The 26,759-nt window shown below is 40.1% G+C and overlaps 1 protein-coding gene across 1 annotated transcript in view; it reads right to left on the reverse strand.

Moving 5' to 3' along the window:
* Positions 1-11,170: 11,170 nt before the first annotated feature.
* The window catches only part of LOC103129665 (desmoglein-2-like), a 36,535-nt gene continuing 20,946 nt past the window's right edge, over positions 11,171-26,759 (reverse strand). Inside the window, exons 4-15 of the mRNA XM_016665311.1 lie at positions 24,173-24,328; positions 23,127-23,271; positions 22,763-22,917; positions 21,888-22,022; positions 21,277-21,459; positions 19,799-20,256; positions 19,565-19,707; positions 17,156-17,377; positions 15,651-15,893; positions 14,601-14,731; positions 14,139-14,411; positions 11,171-13,176 (exon numbers count right to left, since the gene is read on the reverse strand). Coding sequence (XP_016520797.1) covers positions 12,115-13,176; positions 14,139-14,411; positions 14,601-14,731; positions 15,651-15,893; positions 17,156-17,377; positions 19,565-19,707; positions 19,799-20,256; positions 21,277-21,459; positions 21,888-22,022; positions 22,763-22,917; positions 23,127-23,271; positions 24,173-24,328 — 3,306 coding nt within the window. The 3' untranslated portion in view covers positions 11,171-12,114. The remainder of the gene's footprint in view (positions 13,177-14,138; positions 14,412-14,600; positions 14,732-15,650; positions 15,894-17,155; positions 17,378-19,564; positions 19,708-19,798; positions 20,257-21,276; positions 21,460-21,887; positions 22,023-22,762; positions 22,918-23,126; positions 23,272-24,172; positions 24,329-26,759) is intronic.

The following is a 26,759-nucleotide window of genomic DNA, read 5'->3' on the forward strand; positions in this document are numbered from 1 at the left end:
ACTGATGTCTCAGCGCGATCTAGAGAAACTCATCCATGCGTTTATCTTTAGTCGCATTGATTATTGGAGCAGCGTCTTCACAGGTCTGTCCAACAAATCAATCAAACAGCTGCAGCTGATCCAGAACACTGCTGCTCGCATTCTGACTAAAACCAGGAAGATAGAGCACATAACACCAGTTTTAAAGTCCCTACATTGGCTCCCTGTAGCTCAGAGAATAGACTTTAAAATACTGTTGTTAGTTTATAAATCACTGAACGGTTTAGCACCTGTTAAGGAAGAATATCTAAATTAATTAACTTTGAAAAAAGTTTGGCTCTCTCTTCCTCTTGGATCCCAGGTCCTCTTGGCGGGTCACGTGTGGCCACAAGGAAAACAACAATGCGTGTTGACGTCACAGAATTACAGAGTTTTATCCAATATAAGACAATGCATAAAATTACAACAGAAACTGCAGAACAACGGAGACATACATTCATTTACCTGACATAAATGGAAAGAAGAATGAAAGAAAAGCAAAGACGTGCAATGACGTCTTTGGAGAATTGCAAGAGCAAATCTGATCTGTTACTTCTGTGTAGAAAGTTTTATAGTAAAGGCGTATTCTTATCTTTAATTTATTCAAATAAGGCGTATCTTTGCTCATCCAACCAGGAGCTATCTCTGACCCTCTCTCTAAAGCCAGAAACCCCTGCCGTGTTTGCGGCTTTTCACAGATGAGTGTGAAAAGCTACAACTTCTACTGTACTGTTTTCCCACACAGACAAAAGGAAGTTCAAACGATCCTAGCAAACCATCTGCTGTAACTACAGCAGATGGTTAAAGGTCAAAGAGCCAGAATACGTTACTGATTTTAAAAACACAATTAGGCCATTTGAATCAAGACATGTTAAGTTTTAAAACTAGCTTATTTTAGATTGATTTTCTCAACACACCACAATATATTAAAGAGCTGTTGTTTTATCAGCCTTCCAGACCCCTCAGGTTTTCTGGTTCTGGTTCTGCTCTGCATCCCCAGAACCAGAACCAAACGAGGAGAAGCAGCATTCAGCTTCTATGCACCACAGATTTGGAACAAACTTCCAGAAAACTGTAAAAAAGCTGAAACACAGAGAGCCTTTAAATCTCGACTTAAAATCCACCTGTTTAGAGTTGCTTATGGAACATAAACAACAATTGGGATTTGAATCCCAACCCGGGTTCAAGCACTGGGGAGAAAAGGGGAACAGGTTTAGAGTCCCCCCATTGTTGAAAAGGGGTGCGGGTTGGAGTCCCCCCGAGAGGTCGTGATAACAGAATATTTTCCCTATTTGACCAGTTATTTTCTTAAATGACAAGAAAAAAAATTAAAGCCCGTCGGTCATTTGACAGGTCATAATTAATACCCTTGACTGGTGCAGATGCGAGGACATGATGGACTTTATGTGAAGAGTTCATCGCAGAGCCAATTAAAATCAATCAATAAAAGATCCTTTCTGAATATCATCTCATGGACTCTGAACTAAATGCGTCTTTCTGACTGGGAGCTGATAGCGTGTTGAAGAGTTATAGACCGGACGCTTTGGAGCGTTAGGAAGCCCATTCAAAACCTTTGGTAGAAATGACGCATTTAATTTCAGTCTCCATTACATACAGAATAGAGAAAACTAAAGAGATTGCAATGTTGAATCCAATTATAGTCTAAACAGAGGAGCCAGCAATTTATCTTGAGGAAATAAATAAAGGTGCACAAGTTAATTAGATCGTAACATGTGCAGTGCACTGCGGCTGCACAACCAATGCGGACACAGCTCTGCTGCTGCAAGAATTAAACTTAACTCATCCTGCGGTTTTAACAAATGGAGTTACCAAATGTTACCCTCCTGCGTCTAGAAGGAGAGTGGCACTCAGAAGTGCGGCAGACGTAACATCTGTCTGTTTCGAGGAAGTGAAACCACGCAAAAAAGAAAAAAAAGTCTTCGTAAAGGGCCCAGCACCCCATACTCCCGGAGAACCCCCCACAGTATTCCTCAAGTGACTCAGTCGAACACCTTCTCCAAGTCCACAAAGCACATGTAGACCGGTTGGGCAAACTCCCATGCACCCTCCAGGACCCTGCTGAGGGAGTAGAGCTGGTCCAGTGTTCCACAACCAGGACGAAAACCACCCTGCTCTTCCTGAATCTGAGGTTCGACTATCTGATGGACCCTCCTTCTCCAAGACCCCTGAATAGACTTTGCCAGGGAGGTTTAAGAGTGTGATCCCTCTGTAATTAGAGCGCACTCTCCGGTCCCCCTTTTTGAACAGGGGTACCACCACCCCAGTCTGCCAATCCAGGGGAACTGCCTCCGATGTCCATGCAATATTGTAGAGTCGCGTCAGCCAACACAACTCTATAACATCCAATGATGAACTCTGAGCAGATCTCATCCACCCCTGGGACCCTGCCACCAAGGAGCTCTTTAACCACCTCGGCGACCTCGTTCCCAAAGATTGGAGAGCCCGACCCAGAGTCCCCAGGCTCAGCTTCCTCAATGGAAGGCATGTTGGTGGGATTGAGGAGGTCTTCAAAGTATTCTGCCCACCGACCCTCAACGTCCCTAGTCGAGGTCAGCAGAACACCACCCCCACTATAAACAGTGTTGGTGCTGTACTGCTTCCCCCTCCTGAGACACCAGATGGTGGCCTCGAATTGCCTCAAAGCCTTAAGGAAGTCTTTCTCCATGGCCTCTCCAAACTCCTCCCATGCCCAAGTTTTTGCCTCAGCAACCACCCGAGCCACATGCTGCTTGGACTGCTGGTACCCATCAGCTACCTCAGGGGTCCCACAGGCCAAGAAGGACGGATAGGACTCCTTCTTCAGCCTGACAGCATCCCTCACCGAAGATGTCCACCAACGGGTTTGAGGGTTGCCGCCACGACTGGCACTGACAACCTTGCGGCCACAGCTGCAATGAGCCACATCGACAATGAAGGTACAGAACATGGTTCACTCAGACTCGATGTCCCCCACCTCCCCTGGAACATGTTCAAAGTTCTGCCGGAGATGGGAGTTAAAGTTCCGTCTCACAGGAGACTCTGCCAGACGTTCCCAGTAGACCCTCACAACACGTTTGGGCCTGCCAGGTCTGACTAGCATCCTCCCCCACCAACAGAGCCAACTCACCACCAGGTAGTGGTCAGTGGACAGCTCTGTATCTCTCTTCACCCGAGTGTCCAAGACATGTGGTCGCAGATCCGATGAAATGACAACAGATCATCAAGCTACGGCCTAGGTTGTGCTGTTGCCAAGTGCACATATGGACACCCTTATGCCGGATCATGGTGCTCGTTATGGACAATCCATGACGAGCACAGAAGTCCAACAACAGAACATCACTCGAGCTCAGATCGGGAGGGCCATTCCTCCCATCCACGCCCCTCCAGGTCTCACTTTCATTGCCCATGTGAGCATTGAATTCCCCCAGTAGAACAAGGGAGGCCCCAGAAGGGGCACTCTCCAGTCCCTCCTCCAAGGACTCCAAAAAGGGTGGGTAATCCAAACTACTGTTTGGCACGTAAACACAAACAACAATCAGAACCCGTCCCCCCACCAGTAAGTGGAGGGAGGCTACCCTCTCGTTCACCCAGGTAAACCCCAAAGTACAGGCACCGAGATGGGGGGCAACGAATATGCCCACTCCTGCCTGGCATATTTGCTCACCATGGGCAACTCCAGAGTGGAAGCATGTCCAGCCCCTCCCAAGGACACTGCTTCCAGAACCAGAGCCATACGTTGAGGTGAGACCGATTGTTTCTAGCCAGAACCTCTCAACCTCACACACCAGCTCCGGCTCCTTCCCCACCAGAGAGGTGACATTCCACGTCCCAAGAGCCAGTTTCTTCAACCGAGGATCAGATCACCAGGGCCCCCATCCCCAGCTCCAAGGTGGGGCCCCAGTGACCCAAGGCAAGGGAACGCTCAGTCCAGCATTGTTTTTCATCATTAGGAGTCTTCAGGCTGCACTTTGTCTGGTTCCTCACCTAGGATCTGTCTGCCTTGGGTGACCCTACAAGGGGCATGAATCCCCAGACAGCATAGGCCCTAGGATCACTGGGGCACTCAAACCCCTTCACCACAATAAGGTGGCAGCCCATAGAGAGTACACCACTATGTACATCTATATCAGGGGTGGCCAAGTCCAGTCCTCGAGAGCCACCATCCTGCAAGTTTTAGAAGTATCCTTACTCCAACAGACCGGGATCAGCTCTACAAAGGCCTGATAACGAGCCATTCATTTGATTCAGGTGTGTTGAAGCAGGGATGCATCTGAAAGTTGCAGGATGGTGGCTCTCGAGGACTGGACTTGGCCACCCCTGATCTATATACTAGTGATGGGCCAGATGACACCGAAACCTTGACACATGCACCAAGCAAACAAGATGAAACCCTGTGTCGGTGCGCGTATCACTTTAAGGAAAACCACGTGACCGATACAGTTCCCGTGTCGTTTGGATGTGACTGCGCCAAATTGTACTGATGAGGGAGAAACTGTGTAAATACATTTGTGGGTTTTGTTGGATGGAGATACTTTGTGTTCCCTGCTTTGCGTTAGTTTTTGGTCGTGTTTGACTACCGGCATGGATCAACAGAGGAAGAGGAAGTTTTCTCCCGTGTGAGATCATTTTGATGTTATAAAGGAAAATAATTATCCTGTTCTCATTTCACTTTTGAAAATTTTTCTTTCAGATTATTCAAATTCCTTTCCATGGGATATTTGAGTTAGTTTACATGGATTAACTTTTATTTATATTGTAGGTGAAAATTGTAGGATTTGCTCCCAAGATTTGTCTTACTGTAAGCAGAGCACTTCCACAATGCTGAGGCATCAACATGCCCAGCATGAGGAGGATGAACTGGTTAACACTCCCTTTATTGAATTTGCCTGCAATAACTTTCTAAATCCAGCGGGTGTCACTGTAAGTGACAAAGCAACACAGTCTCAGCACACTGTGGACACAGTTTGGTAAATGTGCCTCACTGTGGACACACCCAGTGAGGCCTCATCTGCCCATCGCTACTATATACATACACATATCTCTCTTTCTCTCTAGCCATGCAGAAAAGCTAGAGATATAAATATAGTAATATATAGATATAAATCTAGATATATATTGATATAGCTCTACATATGTCTATAACAACCATGTCACGTTAAACATGGTATGGTTGTTGGTGCCAGACAGGCTGGTCTGTGTATGTCAGAAATTCCTGATCTACTGGGATTTTCACGCACAACCATCTCTAGGGTTTATAGAGAATGGGCCGAAAAAGAGAAAATATCCAGTGAGCGGCAATTCTGTAGGCACAAATGTCTTGTTGATACCAGAGGTCAGAGGAGAATGGCCAGACTGGTGTGAGCTGATAAAACGGCAACAGTAACTCAAATAACCACTCATTACAACTAAGGTATGCAGAAGAGCATCTCTGAACGCACAACATGCCAAACCTTGAGGCGGATGAGCTACAGCAGCAGAAGACCACACCGGGTGCCACTCCTGTCAGCTAAGAACAGGAAACTGAGGCTACAATTCAAACAGACTCACCAAAAGTGGACAATAGAAGATTAGAAAACATTGTCTGGTCTGATGAGTCTCGATTTCTGCTGCAACAGTCGGATTGTAGGGCCGGAAAATGGTGTCAACAATATGAAAGCATGGATCCATCCTGCCTTGTATCAGTGGTTCAGGCTGCTGGTGGTGGTGCAATGGTGTGGGGGATATTTTCCTGGCACACTTTGGGTCCATTAGTACCAATTGAGCAGTGTGTCAATGCCACAGCCTACCTGATTGTTGCTGACCATGCCCATCCCTTTATGACCACAGTGTATCCATCTTCTGATGGATACTTCCATAGGATAATGCACCATGTCATAAAGCGCCAATCGTCTCAGACTGGTTTCTTGAACACGACAATGAGTTCACTGAACTCAAATGGCCTCCAAAGTCATCAGATCTCAATCCAAAAGAGAATCTTTGGGATGTGGTGGAACAACAGATTCACATCATGGATGTGCAGCCGACAAATCTTGAGCAACTGTGGAATGTTATGTTAATATGGACCAGACTCTCTGAGGAATATTTCCAGTACCTTGTTGAATCTATGCCACGAAGGATTAAAGGAGTCCTAGAGGCACAAGGGGGTCTGACCCGGTTCTAAGGTGTATCTAAGGTGTATGTGGCTTTAAATATATATATTTTTGTTCACACTTTCACTACTGCTTTATCCATTTTCCATGTGCCTATTTTTTCTTTTTTTATTTGGGGAAAGATATGCTGGGTTGGGTTATGTTTGATGCCAGACTTGATTTCTATATGTTCTTGTGAGTTAAAATATGCATGATTCACTTGTCATTTAAATGAAATAATTATAAACTATAATTTTTAAGAATAACTGAAGAACAGGCATGGGACTGCGAGTGCAGCTCAGGTAGCTCTCAAAAGTTTAACATACTTCCAAAATTGTTAAGCAAGATTTATAAATGACTCATTAAGTGTGTTTGGCATGGGGTGCAGATGACAGTTTTATGAATTACAGGTTTTCACTTTGAGAAAACATGAAAGAAATCATGCTACAAAATTTCTTGCAGAGCTTCTTGTCTAGTTGGGACAAGTAGCCCATCTCAGTAAAACAAACACCTGACTTAATCCTCAATCTTAAACTGGTGACTTAAATTATGTAAATTATATAAAAAGGACAATTATATGCATTTGTGTATGATTTGCTAAATAACATTACCCAAATTGAGAATATGTCACAACAGTTTATTTTTCTATAATGTTGTGTGTTTCAATCTCCTTACAGAGTCACGTTGTAATTTAACTTTGTTTTTTATCCCTTTACAGCAATGGAGGTTGTCCTTGTCCTAGAAAAAAGTTAATCTGCAAACCTTTTTGATTTATCAATTTTAGTGGAAAGAGGATAGGATGTGGAGCATCAGTGAGATTGAAACTTTTAGTCTGACGTGATCTTTAAAACACCAAGCCTTTTTAGACAGGCTACCACATGTCTATTCATTGGATCATTTATTTTCTTGCCAGAGCCCAAGTTTTGATTGACTCCAATAATAATCACTCTGAAGAATATCAAAATAGCATATTTATTAAGAGGAGCCATTTCAGTTTTGCTTCTTGCTTCAGGGCAAGTAAACAAAACAAGTGAGAACGTGATTTAAGGCTGTGGAGCTCAAAACCATGTCGAGCTCATTTTTATGTGATAGACACCTTCCAAATAGATCAGTCTACAGGGAAAACTTATTCACGAAGAGTGTGTGCCGCAGTTCACAAAAACACTGAGTAAAATTCCAATAGGGAGTTCAATAACATATTTAGCCAAATACATCATGTCTTTTGTTTATTACTGCCATGGTATGTTGAATGATGTGGACCCAAATGAAGCAGGGAAAGGCGTAGGTTCTGAGATGATGTATTCGATAATAATAAAATGAAGCAAACTTACAACAATTGCAAAGTCCAGGGGAATAAAAATCAAACAAACCAAACTGGACCCAAGGAGAATAACAAGAAAACAATGGAGAATGATGAGACGAACCAGCGAGTTGTGACTGAGAAAAAGGAGCTTAAATACTGGGAGGTGGAGCCAATAACAGACCAGGGCTGATGAGCTAATTGATTGCAGTGTTAGTAGTTGGAGCAGGAGCCAGGCTGGAGGGGAAGAGAGAGTGTGGCACCGGAAAACTGGGAAGATTCACAGAGGGAACACAGGAGAGTGAGGAAGAGAACAAAGGAAATCATCTTGACCCCTAGAGTAACAACAAGAAGCATAGCTAGAAAACACTATGCAGGGCTGAAATAAAGGAAAACAAGAACAGGACAGATCTAACCAAAATAAGTGACAACTAATAAAACTAGAATGGCCAAGAAGGGTTCAACAAAAGAGAACTAGAACCTAACTGATAAAACTAAAAGAGGAACAGAAAATCACAGAAATAAACAAAACCCAAGCCAAGAATCCAGAGTCCTGACAACTATCTAGCTTATTTTCTGACTTTGTTGATAATAAACATACTGTATATGCTGGTCACTAAAGACTCTTTCCTGTTATCTCTATTTCATTCATTAGCAATCTATTTTTAGAAGATTAAAACATATTCTGATTTTAAAGCTCAGAAAAGGTCTAAACACTTGTGTTTTAGTTTTAAAATGCACTGATCAACTGAATCAAACATCATCTTTTTAACCTGTAGCTTAACTTTGTTCTCAAAAACCCTTATTTGCTCTTTTCTCAAAGATTGTTTGCCCCTGCCAATGCCAAATAGGCTGGTCTGGAGAAAAGAAACTGTGATTATGTATTTTTGCTGTGTACGAAGTGGAAGCTCATAGAAGCTCTTGGAGTCATGCAGAAAAACTGGAGGTTTGGGATCTGTTTCAAGAGACCTCCTGAAGCAAACCCAACCGGTTTCCAACCTGCATCAGCTTGCCTCTGGAGCAGCACAGCTATTATTACACATGAGGATGACTCACCTGACATCCATGTTTCTGCATTAGGATTTTACAGGGGGGTCCTGAGGTGTCATCAGCTCTTTTTTGATCATGGTAAAGGCTTGCTGCACTTGCTGTCCCGCAACCACAGATAAGACATCCTTGGATCTCTTAAGGGTCATGTTTTCTCCAATAGAGAAAGGAGACACTTCCCAAGCAATTTACTTACCCAGTTTATTTATTTATTTATTTATTTATTTATTGCTAGGTTCCTCCATGCATAAAGCACAATTCAGTCCAGTGTATTTACGACATAAATAAATTAATTTATCACTTTATCAAGACAAAAGAATATCACATATACACCTTATTAGGATTTGCATTAATGTCCGATGCTTGAATGATCTGCACTGTTCCTGTTCTTTGAGAACTCTCATGTCATGAATTAGTGTTAATCCAGCCTCCAGCTGTCTTACAGTCCTTTCCTCAGTCTTTCATCATTTTTTTCATGTGACCTCCCCTAGATGAGCTGGAGGAAACATAGTCCCAGTCCCAGAACACCTCCCCAGGGAGGCGTCCAGGAGGCATCCAACCAGATGCCCGAGCCATCTCAACTGACTCCTCTCAACGTGAAAGAGTAGTCCCTCACAGATGACCGAGCTTCTCAACCCAGCTGGAGTAAACTCAATTCAGCCAATTGTATCCATGACCTCATTCTTTCTGTGATGACCATAGATGAGGGTAGGAACATAAATCATTTACCATGCCAGACCGGTACAGCTCCGGCTTCACTCTAGACACTGCATCAATCTGTCTGTCGATCTCCATTTGTTAAAAAGGTCATTATGTAGTACAGTATGAGGGATAATCTGTGAGGAAAAAAATTAATTGCTCTGCCTTTTCCCAGTGCTATCTAGAAACAACCAATCAGAGGCAGGAGGTGGATCTTAGTGCTGTAAATCACAACCTCATGTGCAGCCACTCATCCTCTTTTCCTTTTGCGGTGGGCTATGCTGCAGCTAGTAAAGACTGTTGAGAATGCTCAGTGTAATTAGCATAGCTACCAATGATGACAGTTAACAGTTTTCCTGTAACAAGTTGTTTCTCTGCCATTAGCAGAATTGAATGACAGCACTAAGACCCTCCTCCTAGCTCTGATTGGTTGTTCTTGGTCAGAGAGGTGCATTACTTCAGACTGCAAGAGTAGTTCAGGGAGGAGGTGGAGGAGATCCATTTTATCACAGATTGTCTCTCAACAAACTGTTAACATGGTGACAGTTTTAACAAATATGGAAAATAAATAAATAAATTTAATGAAAATGACATACTGCAGCTTTACCAAAATGCAAATACACAGCATTTTTTTTTTTGAAGTCTGGATAGCTTTATCTATATTTTGCACGTTGCCTGTGACTGTTACTGTTGGGGAGAGACCTTTCAGTAAGAAAAATTAAAAACCTACCTATTTGCATACTGTATGCAGACAGTTGCATGTAAAATTGACTAGCTTTAAATATTGTGCTAATATCCATATTGGACCAAAGAAAAGGTAGTTGCAACCTTTAAAATAATGTGACATTTTTGATGGGTCGTAACAGCAGCTGCGCAGGGAGGGCCCAATTGTATTTTTTTGTCATGGGATGCAAAATCCTGATGGGACCTGATTGTGAATTTTGATTTTTGTGAATTTTGATTTTGGGCCACTCTCCCCAATTTTTCATTTCCATCCATCTATTATCTAACATGCTTATCCTTCCGGGTTGTGAGAGGTGCTAGAGCTTATTTCCAGCAGTCAGTAGGCAAGAGGCGAGTTTCACCCTGGACAGCGACACCAATTAACGTATGTTTTTGGACTGTGGGAGGAAACTGAAGTATCAGAAGAAAACCAACCAACACACACTGAGAACAGTCCCCGGGTCAGGACTTAAACCCAGGACCTACTTGCTGCAAGGCAACAGTGCACTAACTCACAATACATGATCTTAAGGCACTTCACCATACGAGTCAACGTGTGTAATATGAAATTTCTTCATCCACTTAATCTATTTTTTCCAGTATTTGGTCCTAAAATTGAACTTCTTCAACAGTAACTTGAAACTGACTCATGTAACAGTTTCTTTTTGTGCCGCTTGTTCGTCTGATTACCATCATCACTTACTGAGACAAATGAAAAAGACAAAAACCAAAAAACACTCACGGACTCTCAAATGACCATTTTAGCTTTCTTTTCTTCTGACACCATGCTGGGTTACTAAGGTTTGCGTTCATCATCTCATTGGAGATAATGCACACAAGCACACAGTATCACAAGGTCCACATATTACTTCAGCGAGTCCTCTTTATTTGACTTCCCCACTAACTGGTCCTTTCCCTGTACCACAGATCTGCTTCATTTCTGCCCTATATCAACACACACTTTTCAATTTAAAGCAAGATTCATGTATTTCACTGACAGCAACTTTTTCAGCTCTTGGAATTCTCTTCCACACCAATTTCCTCTGTGTGAAGGTTAAATAACTGCACCTGTCCTCACAGATTTCCTCCAGATGATATACAGAGTGAAGATGAGCAGCACAAAAGTAAAAATCCAGTTTATCCACACTCAAGACATATGAAGATGCCTCTCAACTGTACCTTGCAGAAAAACATCTGTGTTTTGTGGCTGAGAAAAAAATAGTACAGGGCAGGACAAGGAAAGAAACAAACAAAATTGAACAGTAAAATATCTTTATTATCAAACTTGTTCTTTTGCTGCATCCAATATTTACAGACATGACAAGCGTATATTTCTTTATTTGAAGTCTCAACATTAATAAACACATTATAACCATAAGAGGAACACCCCTAATTCCAGCATTTAGACTGTTTAATAAGAAAAAGAATTTAACCAACTAACAGAATGGTACTAAATGGTAATAAACATAAAACATAAATCTGAAACCAGACAAAATATTCAGTGTTGTTAATGAAAAAAATCCACCCCATCTGAGTGAGCGAGTGTGAGTGTGTGAGTGAGTGTGTAAGACAGAGTTATCTAATCCCTTGACCAGTCTTGAGCTACAGAAACACAGCATGGATATCTGTAGACAGATAAGATGTCCCAGACAACATTAAGCTAACAAAAACACAAGCCAGTAATTGCAGCAAATGAATACAATGTGCTCTACATATTGGAATAAACCAGATGGGATTGGCGTTTTGTCTTTCAGCATCATACAAAAGAGAATTCCCATCACTGTTACTGTTAGCTATGCAATAATGGTGCAAGATTTAAAATACAAAGGTTTGTCTTTTGATTTTGTTTTTATAGATGTAAAGGTTAACAGGTATTGTACCACCTTGAATGAGGCCTTACCAATACAGGTACCTCTAATGGTTCCATTTAATTTAGGTCAGGAGAAGTTGAGTGCAATGGTAGAACCTTCTAATGATGTCTTTTAACTACAACTGTATAGTAATTTAGGTAGTGAAAATTTAGAGGTTATGCCAGAACAAAGATTATGGTATTTTAGCTACATAGACTCATAGACTCAAATACTAACTGCAGTACAGCTTTTGACCTTAACACACACCTTACATGAGCTCCCATCACCATAGACCATACCCTATTTGTCTGTTGACCACCTTACATGCATTATATCTTAGGTCTCCTGACTACTGCACAATAGTTTTATGAATAGTACAGGTTGTCCTGAGTGTGTTGGAAGAGGTGCGACTCTTAGAGCTGCTGGACTCCCCAGCACTGAGGTCATGAACTTTTTGAACCCCAGAGACTTCAGCTGTTTGGAAGACACCTCTTCCATCCTGAAGCTGCTGCCCTATGCTGCCTGACTCCCCAATCTTCAGCATTGTCTGACATCCTGACAGCTCATTTAGCATTGTTCCACCTTGAATGAGGCTAGCCTCATTCCCATTTAATACTTTCACTGTTCCTACAGGGACCTGGCCTTCAACAACCATCATATTTTGGGCGCCAGAGAAGTTTCCTGTGTGGACCATGTTGCCAGTGGTTCCTTGTATCCCATTGCTGTCTACCAGAACTGCCCCAAGGCTCTGGGGTTGGGCACTATGCATCATTGTTTGGCCTTGAACAATAACTCCCTGGGATGAGCCAAAGTCAGTGCCATTAACCATTACCATGTGCTGAAGGTTAGGGCCAGATGTTTCTGCTAGTATCATGGCATTCTGAAGTGGCTGCTGAACAACATATTGTATGGGCTGCAGCATGGGTGCAGTGGTGAAATAGACAGGTTGCTGTTGGTTTACAACTAGCATCTGGTTCTGTGCCGTTTCTGTTTGCACTGAGGTCATCCCTTCCCTCACTGTGGCCTTGCTCTCCCTTATTTTAGCTTGCTCAGTTGTTTTACTAGTTTTACTGATTAAAGTCTGAGCAGTTGTGGACTGAGCTGGCTGCACTCTGGATGGCAAGGACATTTCTTGGCTTGTCACCAACTTTGGTACTGACACTTGAATGTTATTTACAGAAGGATTAGGTAGAGGAGTGTCCACCTGTGTTGTCTCTGCTTGGACTATTTTACCTCCACATATCTCAGCAAGTGTTTTAAAGCTTGGTCCAAGATTATTGAGGAACTCCAGGTCACAGTCTTGTTGCAAATTGCTGCAGCAGCCAACGGAGCCAGCAGAGGAGCCAGTGCCTTCATAGTCAAACACCAACATGTGATCTTTTTGCACAATCTTCTCATCTCCACTGGTATGCTGTAGGAAATTAAGAGTTTATTTGTTTTCACATTCACATTAAAAGTGAAAAACAAACCCTCTAATAAGTGTAAGAGAGAGAGAGAGAGAAAAATGCTTGGAGGATGGAACTGTAATGACAAATGTGTATAGGTAGCATGGTTAAAAAAAAGCATAATGTCAATTCAGATTTTACCAGCATTAAAAGAATGAGAAGTATTCAAATAATTTTAATTTAAAAAGTGAAGAGAAACTCCAGGAATTCTACATTGAAAGGTCTGATGATCCCAGCCTACACCCTCTTGCATAACTACTTTATAATTGTCACTTAATCGGTGCCTTTACGCTTTGGACAAATAAAAAGAGGACACTGCTAAAAGCTTTCTTAATAGTTACTCTGATTAGAAGATCCTCCTGATCTAAAACTGCAACACTGTTAAGAGGAATTTAGTATTTCCAGGTCTAATATCTGACTTTCAGAACAAGTGGATCATTACTCTGTTTACCTTACTTTTATGTATTTGATTAAAGGATGTATTAAAGAATAAAAAACAAATACTTGACATGGTATCAAATCACTAAGCTCAACAAATGCTGTTTTTGAGGCCATCATATAGGCCTCAAAATGCACTCAACAGTAAAGCCTGTGATGCAGAGTTTGTTCACAAATGTCCTCTGGTTAATTCTGTTCTCAACTAGTAAAAGTACTGAACTTCATGTGTGGTGCAATGTACAAAACATTGCACCACACATATGAAGATGCCTCTCAACTGTACCTTACAGAAAAACATCTGTAAGGCACAGAGGTACCATTCAATGATGTAAGTACTGAGTTGCACTCAGTACTTATATGATGGGAAAAATTAGTATTGCAAGAGCAGCAAATGTTGGACCATGAACAGGAAGGATTGCAGATTTTTGCCTTACATTTGTCCTGCTGAAATGCAAATGATTTAATATTTCTGTGAACATTGATTTCTCACCTTGTTGTAGTATCCTTTCAGGAAGCTGTCTGAGAGCACCATGTCATTGAAACATTCTGTTGCAGCTCCTCCTCTTGACTGTCCACCTTCAGACTCAATGTGAGAGCCACTTTTCTCCCAATAAGACATCCCTAACCCTCCGTCTCTGTACTCACTTGAAGCAGCTTGGTAAACGGCAGCAACAGACTGCTCCATTCCATAAGCTGGACTTGGTACCATTTGTAAAAAGCCAAAGTCAGATTTTTGACTTTGAAGATTATTGTAAGCAGTTTCCTATAAAGGGTCAAAGACGCATTTTTTTTTTTAGCACAAAATCTTTATATATTTTTGTCAAATTAGGTCAGAAGCTCAATATACAACTTTCCAATAAATGTCTTTTGAAAGCAAACAAATACTAGGTACAACAAGTACCTAGTATTTGTCTCAAACGTCAAGTCAAGCTTGTAAACATGTTTGTCTCACCGATGGTTGTCCTTGGCCCTCAGTGTCGTATGTCATGAGATATTGTTTTGTTTCAATAGGGATCTTAGCAAAGATGTCACTATAGCCTGACGTACTCCGACACTGGACCAGCATTATGAAACAGGGAATGACTGAAAGACAAAAATATATCATTCAATTAAGAGTATACCAACAGTATGCTCATGTCCCTGACTTCAGCATCTCTCTGCCAGGCTTTCCTATGATACAAGAGCTGTCAACAACAGATGGTGTAACCCAGGACATGGTACTGTGAAGTGTAGTCTCAGCAGTGCACATATCCAACAGTTAGCATTAAGTTTTCCTCTATCTTACTTAAGAGGGTTCACCAGTGTTATTTTTCCAAATATATACATTCTTACATCAGCTGTTGCTGACACTGCAGGTAATGTCATCAGATCAGCTAGTTCTAAACTGTTTCAACAGTTTGACAGAAGCTCTACCTGATAATACACAATGTAAGATTTGCTTTATTCAAATGATCATGAATACCAGGCTGAAAAGCAGAGGAGACCAGGCATTCGCCATCACTGCTCCTACTTACCCTTCAACATTAGATCTGCACATAGTCTTGAACACTTCAAATCACTCCTTAAAACTCATTTTTATTCTTTGGCATTTACATGAGGCCTGACATTGTAATTTACTTGTTCTGTCTGTTTTAATTTGTGTTATTATTCGTATGTGTTATCTGTGGTTTTATGAACACTACACAGCATTTTCATAGCAGTTTCTAAAGTTCATTATAAATAAACTGACACTGACATTGAATAGAATTATTTTTATCATTTCATTTGTTTTTGTTTTCTCAATCATGTTTTCATTTTCATGCCTTGTCTTTTTGAAGCACCATGGGATTTTTACATGAGAAAGGAGCTACATAAAAAACTTGACTTCATGAAGTTTCTTCAGCTCAGAGCTAATTAGAGCTAAGCAGTGTGAGTTCTCTCTGATCATCTCACACGTGCCTCTTAAGCAAGGCCAAAGCTTGTCATCAGTCCTTCGATGATATAAGTACTGAGTTACACTCACATAGTACAGCCAAAAGTCCCAGAAAAAGAAGTCCAATGCCTGCAGGTCCTAATGCTGTTTTTGGCTTCAACAGCTTCATGCTTCCTTTGACTGAACAGTCACCTGTTTCCGTACAGTCACAGGTAAAGACTGTCAGTTTTTGTGGATTTGGACAGGTGAGTTTCTGTTGGTCTTCCACCACAAGCATCAGATCGTTGAGAGAATAATGCAACTCATCAGATGTTGTCAGAAGTACTGCAGTATCTGTCAAATACAACATATTTCACATGCATTATTAAAACTTTCATATTCTTATTTACCTTTAGTCAAGTACAAAGAGCCTAACAGACACATACATTTGAAGAACATTTAGTTAATGAGTTAATATATTTCTGACACACAAAGTCAAATTTCAAACATTGTTTTAAATACAATTTTTCTTCCCATTTGCCAAAGTTCAGCTGCAGTCAGTTACACATGTTAAATGCATAGCTTTTTTTAGCATATTTTTTTAAAAATAACTTAGAAGGTAATAAAGTCTATTTTAATTGAGTTAACAAAGAACCTGCCTCTCAAGGAAAAAGTGGGACTAAAAAGGATCATTTGCAGTGATGCATCTGAGTCTCCAAACCCATTTAGAGAGAAAAAGTCAAGAAGGATGTCGACAAAAACATGTTAGGGAATTGAGCTTATTGTCTCAGTAACAGAAAGTCTGTAAAGTTCAACCCAAATGATTAACACCTCTGGCTAATATAGGTTCAAAATGATCTTTCAAAACAGATGTTTGTTTCTGATTGCAAATGAGACAGGAGCTCTTAATAAACAATACAACTCTGGAAACAGAGGATCAGTTTAAAAAAAAAAGCCTTTCATAATCAATGGAAAAAATCTTTATCGCCACAACAGCAATCAAATTGTTAAACGATTAAATCCTTACTATTACTTACTATTAAATTATTAATTCCTTACTGTAACTATTAAAAATAAAGCACACAGTAATGAGCTTTGAGGTTGGGAGGCCTCCTTGCCATCACCCTAACAGATTTGTTATCAGACACATCTGTCTGATATTTGTGTGTTTATTTGTCTGTAATCATGAAAACACACATAGATATGTGTGTTTAGACAAAAGTCTGGGCACAAAGGTGGTAAAAGGATTGGGAACTACTGCTGGGAACTTACTGTGAACACACTGACTACATTATACACCACCTGCAGCCTTTTCTCTTTAGTATTTATCATCTACGTCATAATTCAGCATTCAAATATATGAAATTATGTTACTTTGTTTTCAACAATGCCAACATGTAATCCCTGCAGTCTTTTTTTTGTCAAAGCCCTAATCCTTCTATTGGCAGTTGAGAAGATGTCACTCATGAAAAACATCATTTCTATGTTGATACTTTTCTGAAAGTCCTGAAATGGGGAACATAAATTTATAAAAACATGACGTGAAGTGATTTTTATTCATATTTGCAGGATTCAAATTTTGTTCACAAATTATATAGCTTCATGTATTATCTTACCATTGTAAGGCCTCATTTTCCAATCTACTGATGTGCTCCCAGGGTAAATGGAAAACTTAAAAGGTGGGCCATTAGGAAATGCATCTTCATCTTTGGCATTAACAATGATCCTCTTGTTGGGTTTGCACATAGGTATAAAGTTACTGGTCAGCGTGGGGCAGTGGTCATTGAGATCCTCCACCTGGATGGCTACCGTACCAGTCGCTGTTTTACTTGGCATCCCTGTAATGATAAAGCAAAAATATTTAACCATTAAAAGTATTAGTTTGTCCCTTTTTCTCGGTACCACAGTTAATGAGAGTCTTTGTCCTTTAAATAATGTCATATTTTTTCACATTAAAGCAACATTTCCAATGTGTTTATTTATTGGCATTGTAGTATTTCCTGATTCTGTTTTTTATTTTATTTATTTATTTATTTATTTATTTTTCCAGAGAAGTAAATGGAGTCTGAAGAATAACAAGACACAATGTTAGAATCTTTAGTTAGTAAAATAGAACCACAACATGTATGTATAGTGTTTTTGACTTATTTACCTTTATTTATCTTAAGCACACAGACAAATGATACTGTCAGTTATAAATGTTTGAAGATTTCACCATTTACTTTTTTGCTGATTATGTGGATCTTGCAAAAAACAAAGAACAAAAACACATTACATGTTAAATTTAGGGCTGCACAGTGGCACAGTATGTAGAGCTGTTGCCTGGCAGTAAGAAAGTTCTGGGTTCAATTCCCAGCCTGGGGTCTTTCTGCATGGAGTTTGCATGTTCTCCCTGTGCATGGTGGGTTTTCTCCAGCTTCCTCCCACAGTCCAAAAACATGACTGTCAGGTTAATTGGTCTCTCTAAATTCTCCCTAGGTGTGAGTGTGTGTGTATGGTTGTTTGTCCTGTCTCTCAGTGTTGCCCTGCGACAGACTGGCGACCTGTCCAGGGTGACCCCGCCTCTCACCCGGAATGTTAGCTGGAGATGGACACCAGCAACCCACCTGACCCCGCTAGGGACAAGGGTGTATGGAAAATGGATGGATGTTAAATTTATTTATTAGCACATATTGGCAACAAAATCAGCAGAAGAAGGTAGGAATGAAAGAGATCATTAGCTGACCTAGAGCTGAACCATTAGGTCTAAAATAAAAAGTGTTTACAAAATACTAAACTAAAACGATGACACTAGAGAGGAATCCTCCTGCATCAGCTCTTGTGTTCATTTTGTGTTTCTCCTCTGTCTTCTCAAAGCTCCAGTCGGTTGTGGCAGATGGATGCTCACTGAACCAGGTTCTGGTTCTGGTTCTGCAGGAGGTTTCTTCCTGTCAAACAGAGTTTTTCTACTCCACTGTGGGTACATGTACACTCGATATGAGGGATTGGTGGGAAGTTAATGACACAATGCAAACAATTCAAACAATTCTCTACTATAAAACTATTAACCCAGGGTCCAGACGAGGAAGCAGAGTTGTAGTTAAACACACCTTTCTGCTGTCTATTATTACCATTAGTACCTCACTGAGTGTGTAAACGTGTCATTTAGCAACCAACCTTTTTTTCATTTATAATTAACAAAGCAAATTTTAAAAATAATATAAAAGTAACTAAATGTGGATGCCTCTCTTTAAAATCCTTATTAATTAATATCTTATTTTGTGATCTTTTATCTTGTCTCATAAACCTGGCTGCAGCAGGTTTATCAGACAACTGAATCAACTCTTTTCTGCTATTGGAGTTTTTAATTTTTTCCCCCTAAAAACACTGGTGGAGGTTTGTTGGTCATTTGCCTTCCTACACAATTCCACTCAATCTTAATCTCACTTCAGTGGTCCAACTGGACTATCTCCTGTTCAAGTGCATTACTCTGGTATATTTTCTACCAGGCTAAACATAGAACAGAAAGAGAAGTTGTGAACAATGATATTGATTTTCTGCACTGTTTTAGAATAGTAGTCTGCCTGTAGTTTTCAAAATGGCAGCAGAGGAAGTGGGCTAGGGGCTTATGTTGCTTTTGTTTCTGTTGCTTAGGGTTGCTTTTGTACTCTGACTATGGCTTCCTCCCACAGTCAGAGTACCTGAAGAAAACCCACCATACACAGGGAGAAGATGCAAACTCCATGCAGAAAGACCCCAGGCTGGGAATCGAACCCAGAACCTTCTTCTTGCTGCAAGGCAACAGCTCTAGAGCTGTTGCCTTGCAGCAAGAAGAAGGTTGCTGCGGGCTGCACCACTGTGCACCACTGTGCAGCCCGCGATTAACTTCACCATGACAATTTAAACTTACAGTGGGTAGATATTTAATAATTAGATATTTTTCTCATCTCAATTTAAAGGAGCAAGGGAACAGGTATATTCTGGCATTCCTACTTAGTTCTTTAATTGTGTCCCAATATGATAAACCTTAAGTAATAAAACAGTACCTTCAGTGATGCAAAGTATTTCAGCCATGTACACCCCATTGATCAGGAATGGGGACTCCCTGTCAGGCATCTTGTTCAGTTTGATGTCAGCTGTCTTGGGGTCAATGCTGAGCCAGTTCTGAGGGTCTGAGCCTTTTAAATATCTATGCATCATAAACAGAGAAAATTTTGAGTCCATAAAAACTGAAGCTGTAATTTCAAATTTATAAGCTTTGTGTTTGTTTATACACTGACTTGACATCCTCTGCTGGTTTCCCAGTATCTTTATCAATTGCAGGATAACTGGCAATCACTTTATTTACGTCGATGGGCGTTCCCTCCTTGATGGGGATAGGTTTGACTTTGGGTTCAAAATGTGGTCCTTCTGGTTGGTTTTTTACATTGATTTTTATTGGATAGGTTTTAAATTTGCTACCCCAGGCACCACCAGTCCCGCTAGCACCACTGGCACCACTGGCACCACTGGCACCACTGGCACCAATGGCACCACTGGCACCACTGGCACCAATGGCACCACTGGCACCGCTGGACCCACTGGCACCAATGGACCCACCGGCACCACCGGAACCACCGGCTCCTCCTCCAAAACCTATATTGGCTCCACCAGCTGAACCAGACCCATCAACCAGCGGAGCCTTGTTCCGCACTGCTAGCCCTAGATTCATGTCTTTTACATCCTCAAAGTCAACAGGCTGAAAAAGGAACAGAAAAATAGAAACTTAGTTAAAACACTATTTACAGTGTGATTCACTGCATGCGTGGATAAACTATGTTTTTCTTGTCAGTTGAGACTATACAGTTATAATTCTTTAAAATCTATGTGCATTAGTATTTGTGTAAGAAACTAAGCTTCTGTTCAACAGTCACTCAATAAAAACAGGATTTTCTTTTGCAAGAACAGTTACTGTAATCTGATCAGTGACTGACCGGCTTTAATGAACTGGATATAGACACATGTGACATGCAGAATAAGGCTTCTTTTGGTAACTACACTTAGATAAATTATGTTTCAAATACATCATTAATTTTGTCTTTGGGAGAAATAAAAGTGATTTAGTAGAAAACAAAAGTAGTTATGTGATTACTTATTTGTTTTACCATTAACAAATAGAAATATACTCAGTTTAGAGACAAACATGGCAGCATGACATGTTTGTCAAATGTATCAGAGTGTGTGCTATAAATGGTGACATGTTGCAGTGACTCAGGAATTTGTGTTTGTCTTGGGAAGGGATTCATATTCGTGAATGAAACATTATTATGGGCATTTTTAGTTATGCCCAAAATTATTTATACAACTAGCAAATTTGGGTAAAATATTATTTTCATTCAACAAATAAGTTTGTCCTTGACAGGAAATGAAACCATAATCCAAAAACAATGTAAATAGAATATCAATATAGATATTGACATTTTATGAAAAAATTATCTTAAAAAATAATTTATATACGCCTATAAAAGGTGGCTAATAAGGCAATAAAATCTTTATTAGCCCTCCAAGCCTTTAGCTCCCTCCAGGTTCTCTATTAGCTTCATGTCTGGACTCTGGCTGGGTTACTCCAAAACACTAAAGTCATTTCCATTCACAAAAAACATCCCAGTCAAATAAAAAAAAATACTTTTAATTCCTCAGGGTTATGAATAATTGTGGCCTTAACCAAAGGCCAACGTTATTTGACGTTTATCTTCTGGGTAAAAAAAATGTATAATACCTTTTCAAGAAACAGGATACCCTCGTTGGTGTTAGGATCAGTTTTTATGCTGAAATATCCATCTTCATTGCCTTGGACGATTTCAAAAACAGCTTCCCAGTTGTCCTGATCACTGTCCAGATCATTTGCTTTGATCCTCATCACCTCAACACCAAATGTGTTCTCTTCAATGTCTCCTTCATACTGTTAAAAAAAACAGTAAAACATGTTTTTCTCCAGTAATATTTATTTAAACAGAAAATTTTTTCATCAGAAATTCTTTGACTTGAATATGTGACCAGAAAATGTTGGCTTAGATTTTCAGTTATTGTCACGGAAGACGCTTGATAACAAATAACTGTCCTATAATATCAAAAATCATCATCACGTTCTTAGAGTGAACCCAACTGTTTAGGTGTTGCTGTCCCAACAACTAACAGGAAGAAGGTGGTCATGGTCCCACCTGTAAGAAGTCTGACACTAAGGAAGGAAATATTTTGTTACTGAAGCACATAGAGGCAGTAACATCAATACTGCTGCCAGTCCACAACAATTACAATATCTGAAAACCTCAATAGCAACATGTTCTAACTGCTCCAATATAAATGATAAAAACTTAATGAAATATTTACTGCTTCGCTTTCCAAAGTTGGGGGATTGTCATTCACATCCCGAATGTTGATAGTGACAGTGGCTGTTGCAATGTGTCCCTGTGGTGCACCGTCCATATCTCGACCAGTCACTGTCAGCAGGACTGTTTTTTCTTTCTGAAAAAAAAAAATGATTTTTTGTTACACTAACAAATCAAAGGTGAGTTTATTTTTATAGCACCATGTATGCACATGGTAATCCAAAGTGCTATACAAAAAAATCCAAATTTAGTCATAAATCATCAGCACTCAAGCCAACAGCTTGTCAGTGAGACACTCTGATCAAATGGTTTTGTAAACAAAATGTTTTCAGTTCTGATTCAATGGTACCGACAGTTTAATGGTACCGACAGTTTAATGGTACCGACAGTTTAATGGTACCGACAGTTTCTGCACATCTCAGGCTTTAGAGGAAGTTGGCTCTAGATGTGAGGAGCATAGAAACTAAACACTGTCTCACTTTGTTTAGTTCTGGTACTTACTAAGTAAGTAGGTCTCTACAAAGTCAAGTGGGACACAAGGGAAAAAAAAACTTTTGTGACATGTGAAGTCATTCACAAATTAAACAAATCTGATGTGAAAATTTATGGAATCAGCTGCAGAAAGTTGTCCAACAGAACCAAAGAGGCGATGGCAGACCTTCTGAGACTGACCCCTGGTCAATGCAGCAATCAGGGAAATGTTTTCCTGTATCAAAGCAGCTGTTCTGGTACTAACCATAAAGTCTTAGATTTTGAAACAAATACATTTCCCCTGCTAAAAGTCTATTATGTTTACCACACACACAAACATACACACCACACCTGTAAAATATCAAAATAACAAGAAACAAAGGCAGCTGTTGGTGGAGTTCATACTTCTCTGTCCAAGTTATTTTTGACATAGATTGTGCCATCTTTGTCCATCCTGAACCAATCACGAGGTTCCTGCCCTATGATGTAGTAGGCGATCTTAGTATGAGGCGTTCCGTCTTCATCTTTATCAGTGGCGCTAATTGTGATTACTGAAGACCCTGTAAAAACAGTTTTAAATGAAACCAAAGTGAAGAAAAATGGTTACTTTTGATAATATTTAGTACAAAAGTTGACCATAATAAATGGCTTTAGTGTAATAATAATACATTTAAAATGGATTTAAAACACCGATTCAAAAGTGGATCATTTTTACATTTCCAATTTGCATTTTTATTGTTTTATGAGTTTTTATATGTACCATACTGACCTATAGGACTATGCTCGTCCACCTCAGCTGTCAGCACCGATGACTCAAATGTCGGACCGTTGTCGTTCTCATCTACGACCTTAATTTTCAGGTCAATTTTTGCCTCTGCTTCAGTGCCATTTGGGAATTTAGCAAAACCAGCGAGCTAAAACAGATGAATCAGAGTCTTGTTGTATTTGTCATACTTAGAAAACGGAGATATTCAGAGTTGAAATCAGTTCCCTGTTCCAGAACTTCCACGTTCACAAATGAGAGGAAACAATGTGATGTGATGTAATGTGTGTGTTCTGCAGAGGGTGCACAATATTTAGTTGATTTCCTTGCAGTTTTACATGTTCAGGGGGCAGTGCTGTCTCACCGAAGCAGCTGTGGGAGTGGTGGCGGTGAACACAGCTCCTTCACTTTTTATGTGTCAAAAACTGACAGCCGAACTGTTTCAACAGACAAGCTGCTGCATTAAAATGCTCCCTCAAAACTTTAAAAAGAGACAGTTTCCTATTTATGGTCAAATCTGTTGGCTGAAACTTTTGAGCAGATAAGGTGAAAATGTGTAAATTTACAGCCCACTAGAATATCTTTAAATAAGCAAGGATAAAAAGGTGTCACTTTTTATTCATCTATTTTTTTTACTGTTATGTTAGAAAACATTCCTAAATTGATCCTCTCAAATGGGACACCATATGAAAAAATGAAAGCTGAAAAGTGATAATATTCATGATTTTTCTGTATATTGTTCCAGAAGCTCAGAGACATCTTAACAATCATGCTCTGTCAGACGCTTCTTCAGATCGACTGCAATTCTAAGCGCTCAGGTCATTCAAGCCCCAAACACAATCTCAGTATAAAATACAAACTTTAATTCTAAAACGAATCATGTGCCATCTATGTTATGTGGGAATACCAGTGCATGTAATGAGGGTAAATAGTTCAGTTAAAGCTGAGCCAGATTGGAGCCTTATTATCTCTTATTGTACTGTATCTGGAAATCATGTAAGTTTTTTGTTCACATTTCACACAGATTATTTCAATTACAGCTGAAAACTTACATTGTATAGGGGAATCTCCTCCCTGTCAAGCTTCCTGGTCACGCGAACATTTCCATTATGAGGGTCAACCACAAACACATGAAAAGGAGGCTGGTTTGCGCCGATACCCTCTAAGGAGTAAATAACATTTGTTCCAATCTGTCGGTCTGATCGGATCTGAAACAGAAGCAGACTCAATGATTTCACTGCGCTGAAAAGCAGAACAAATGGCTCTGCATGTTAATACAGCAGGAGCAAACTTGACCTAGTATCTACCCTTTCACCCAGCTCAGTCACTGACTGATTTGAGTCAGGAAAGACATTGTGTTCACCTGATGGCTGTACCCAGGGGCGAAAGTAGTTTTAAATTTTTGGGGGTACTATTATAACTATTTCTTTGTGTGTTTGGAGTTTCTGTGCTGATTAAATTTTTGCGAAGCAATAAATGCTGGGTAGCTGGTAACACTTTATTTGAAGGGGTGTGGATAAGACTGACATGACACTGTCATGAACATGAAGAAGTCTTTATGAATGTTTATGACAGTTGTCATGAAGTCCAAGGCAGGCAAAGACTGAAGCAATACCTGCTAAACCCAAATATATGGGTCTGCAGGGTACTTCATATGGCTGGTGCAGATGGTGTTCCTTACAACTTGAAAATCTACACAGGGTCAAATCTACCAGATATGGGAGCTGGTGGAAATGTTGTCCTCTGATTGGCTCAAATTCTACCAAAAAAAATCAGAACTACAAACTCTTAAAAAAAGAACCTGCAGCCCTAAGTCCTGTCACTGATGTGAATCTGGTCACTACAACCCATAGATAATCAGATAAACAGATGGTGATTCCCAGGTACGCCAATAATCAAGTGCCAAAAATGTGATATACACTTTTTTTCCATCAGCAAGGAATTCCTTCCTGATGTTTAACATATAATAGGGAATAAGACTGATTTCAACATCCTTAGTGATTCTAACTCTGCCAAACATACACATGTACAAACACACAAATGCTCGTTTTAGTAATTTGCGCAAATGTACCATTCATTAATGAAAGTTAGTTGTTTATTTTATATTTGGTGAGTTGGAACCATGTCTGATTTATTTTTGTCAAAAAAAAGTTTTTTTTATGAATATAGTTTTTGTTTGATTTGTATTTCATTTCTCATAATCACTGTAGAAAACTTGGCGTTTTAGACCCCTTGTAGTGCAATGTTGCCCTGAGGCAACAAACCCAAATCCGGTTCCTGGAGGTGTCAGGGTCCAATTTTATGATTGATATGTAATTAGGGACCAACAAGCTCCCAAAGAATGCAGGAAAATATTTTTTTCCCCCAAAAAATAAAAAGTCATGCCATAGAGGGTTAATTAACACAAAGCTTTAGCCTGTTATAGCCGCCGGAGAGAAACTTGATGTGTGAATCAAATATAAACTTGGAGATCCGCTTTTATTTTGAAAAGAGAGCGCCATAACTTGTGCTGTCGCGCACGTTAAAATATAGTGCTGGCTTTACTGCCATTTCTGAAGAGACGGCTAGCTTTATCCCACTGATAGATGGGGTTTCCGATGCTGGCTGTCGGCTCCTAAACACTTCTGATAATGCTGACATTACTTTTGGAGCGCTAACGATGTCATTTAAAATATTAGTTGCCTCTGTGAGTTGCTGCCGCTCAGCTATTTTTATGTCCGTGAAAACCCGCCTACTCCTGCCTGGGGTCCAATCAGAAACTGAAATTTTAAGTTAACTTCCGTTGCAAGAGAGTTTGACTGTGAGTGTAAGAGAGTTTGATTGTGAGTGTAAGAGAGTTTGTAAGTTTTGGCCCATGGGGCCTCTCATAGATTTGTGCTACCTTTGACAAAAAAGCTTAAGTCTATGAAAGCAGTGTAGCAGTTTTGCTAATGAGGCAGCTTATCAAGATTCAGCCAAAGTAATAAAATAACAAACTGCAGTCTGATGTTTATTGTGAATATGTTTCTTCTTATTGAGCAGTGAATGCACATAAAAATTGTATACATGTCTTTTGCTTTAAGTATTTACTTACTGGAAGGTTTTTGTTTGTACTGCACAGCCACAGCTAACAGCTAACTCCTCACTTTAGCGCAGTGGATCTTAACCTGAGTTTGATCGAACCCCAGGGGTTCGGCGGAGCCTCTGCCGCGGAGGTAAAGACACACTTATGTAAAGTCGTAATGACGCCCCGCTTTGCCATCACTTGCTGCAGAGGATCACGTTACATTGCTTAGCCAATCAGTGCTGCGGAGGAGCAGTGATTGAAGGAGCTCCACTCTCAGCATGGATTTGAACTTGTGTCTTTATAAATAAAGACATAAGTTCAAATCCATGCAATCCAGCAAAGCTCAACGTTTTTACCAAATTCTGTAGTTTTCGGTGTACTTCTAAATCTGCTCCTTAGTCGCATCTTTTCGGGCCTGCTACTGCCTCTAGTGGCGTGGGGCTGGTAACACAACTAATATAATTACATTACTAAATCAGAATACCACAGTCTTTATTATTTATTATTAATTTTTCATTCTCTTAAGAATGTAGAGCTAATTAAATGGTCTAAACAAAACCTTAAAGTGGTTCCAGTTTCTCTCGATGGCCAAC

This window comes from Poecilia formosa, unplaced genomic scaffold (assembly GCF_000485575.1).
Source record: "Poecilia formosa unplaced genomic scaffold, Poecilia_formosa-5.1.2 Scaffold564, whole genome shotgun sequence".
NCBI classification, from domain to species: domain Eukaryota; kingdom Metazoa; phylum Chordata; class Actinopteri; order Cyprinodontiformes; family Poeciliidae; genus Poecilia; species Poecilia formosa.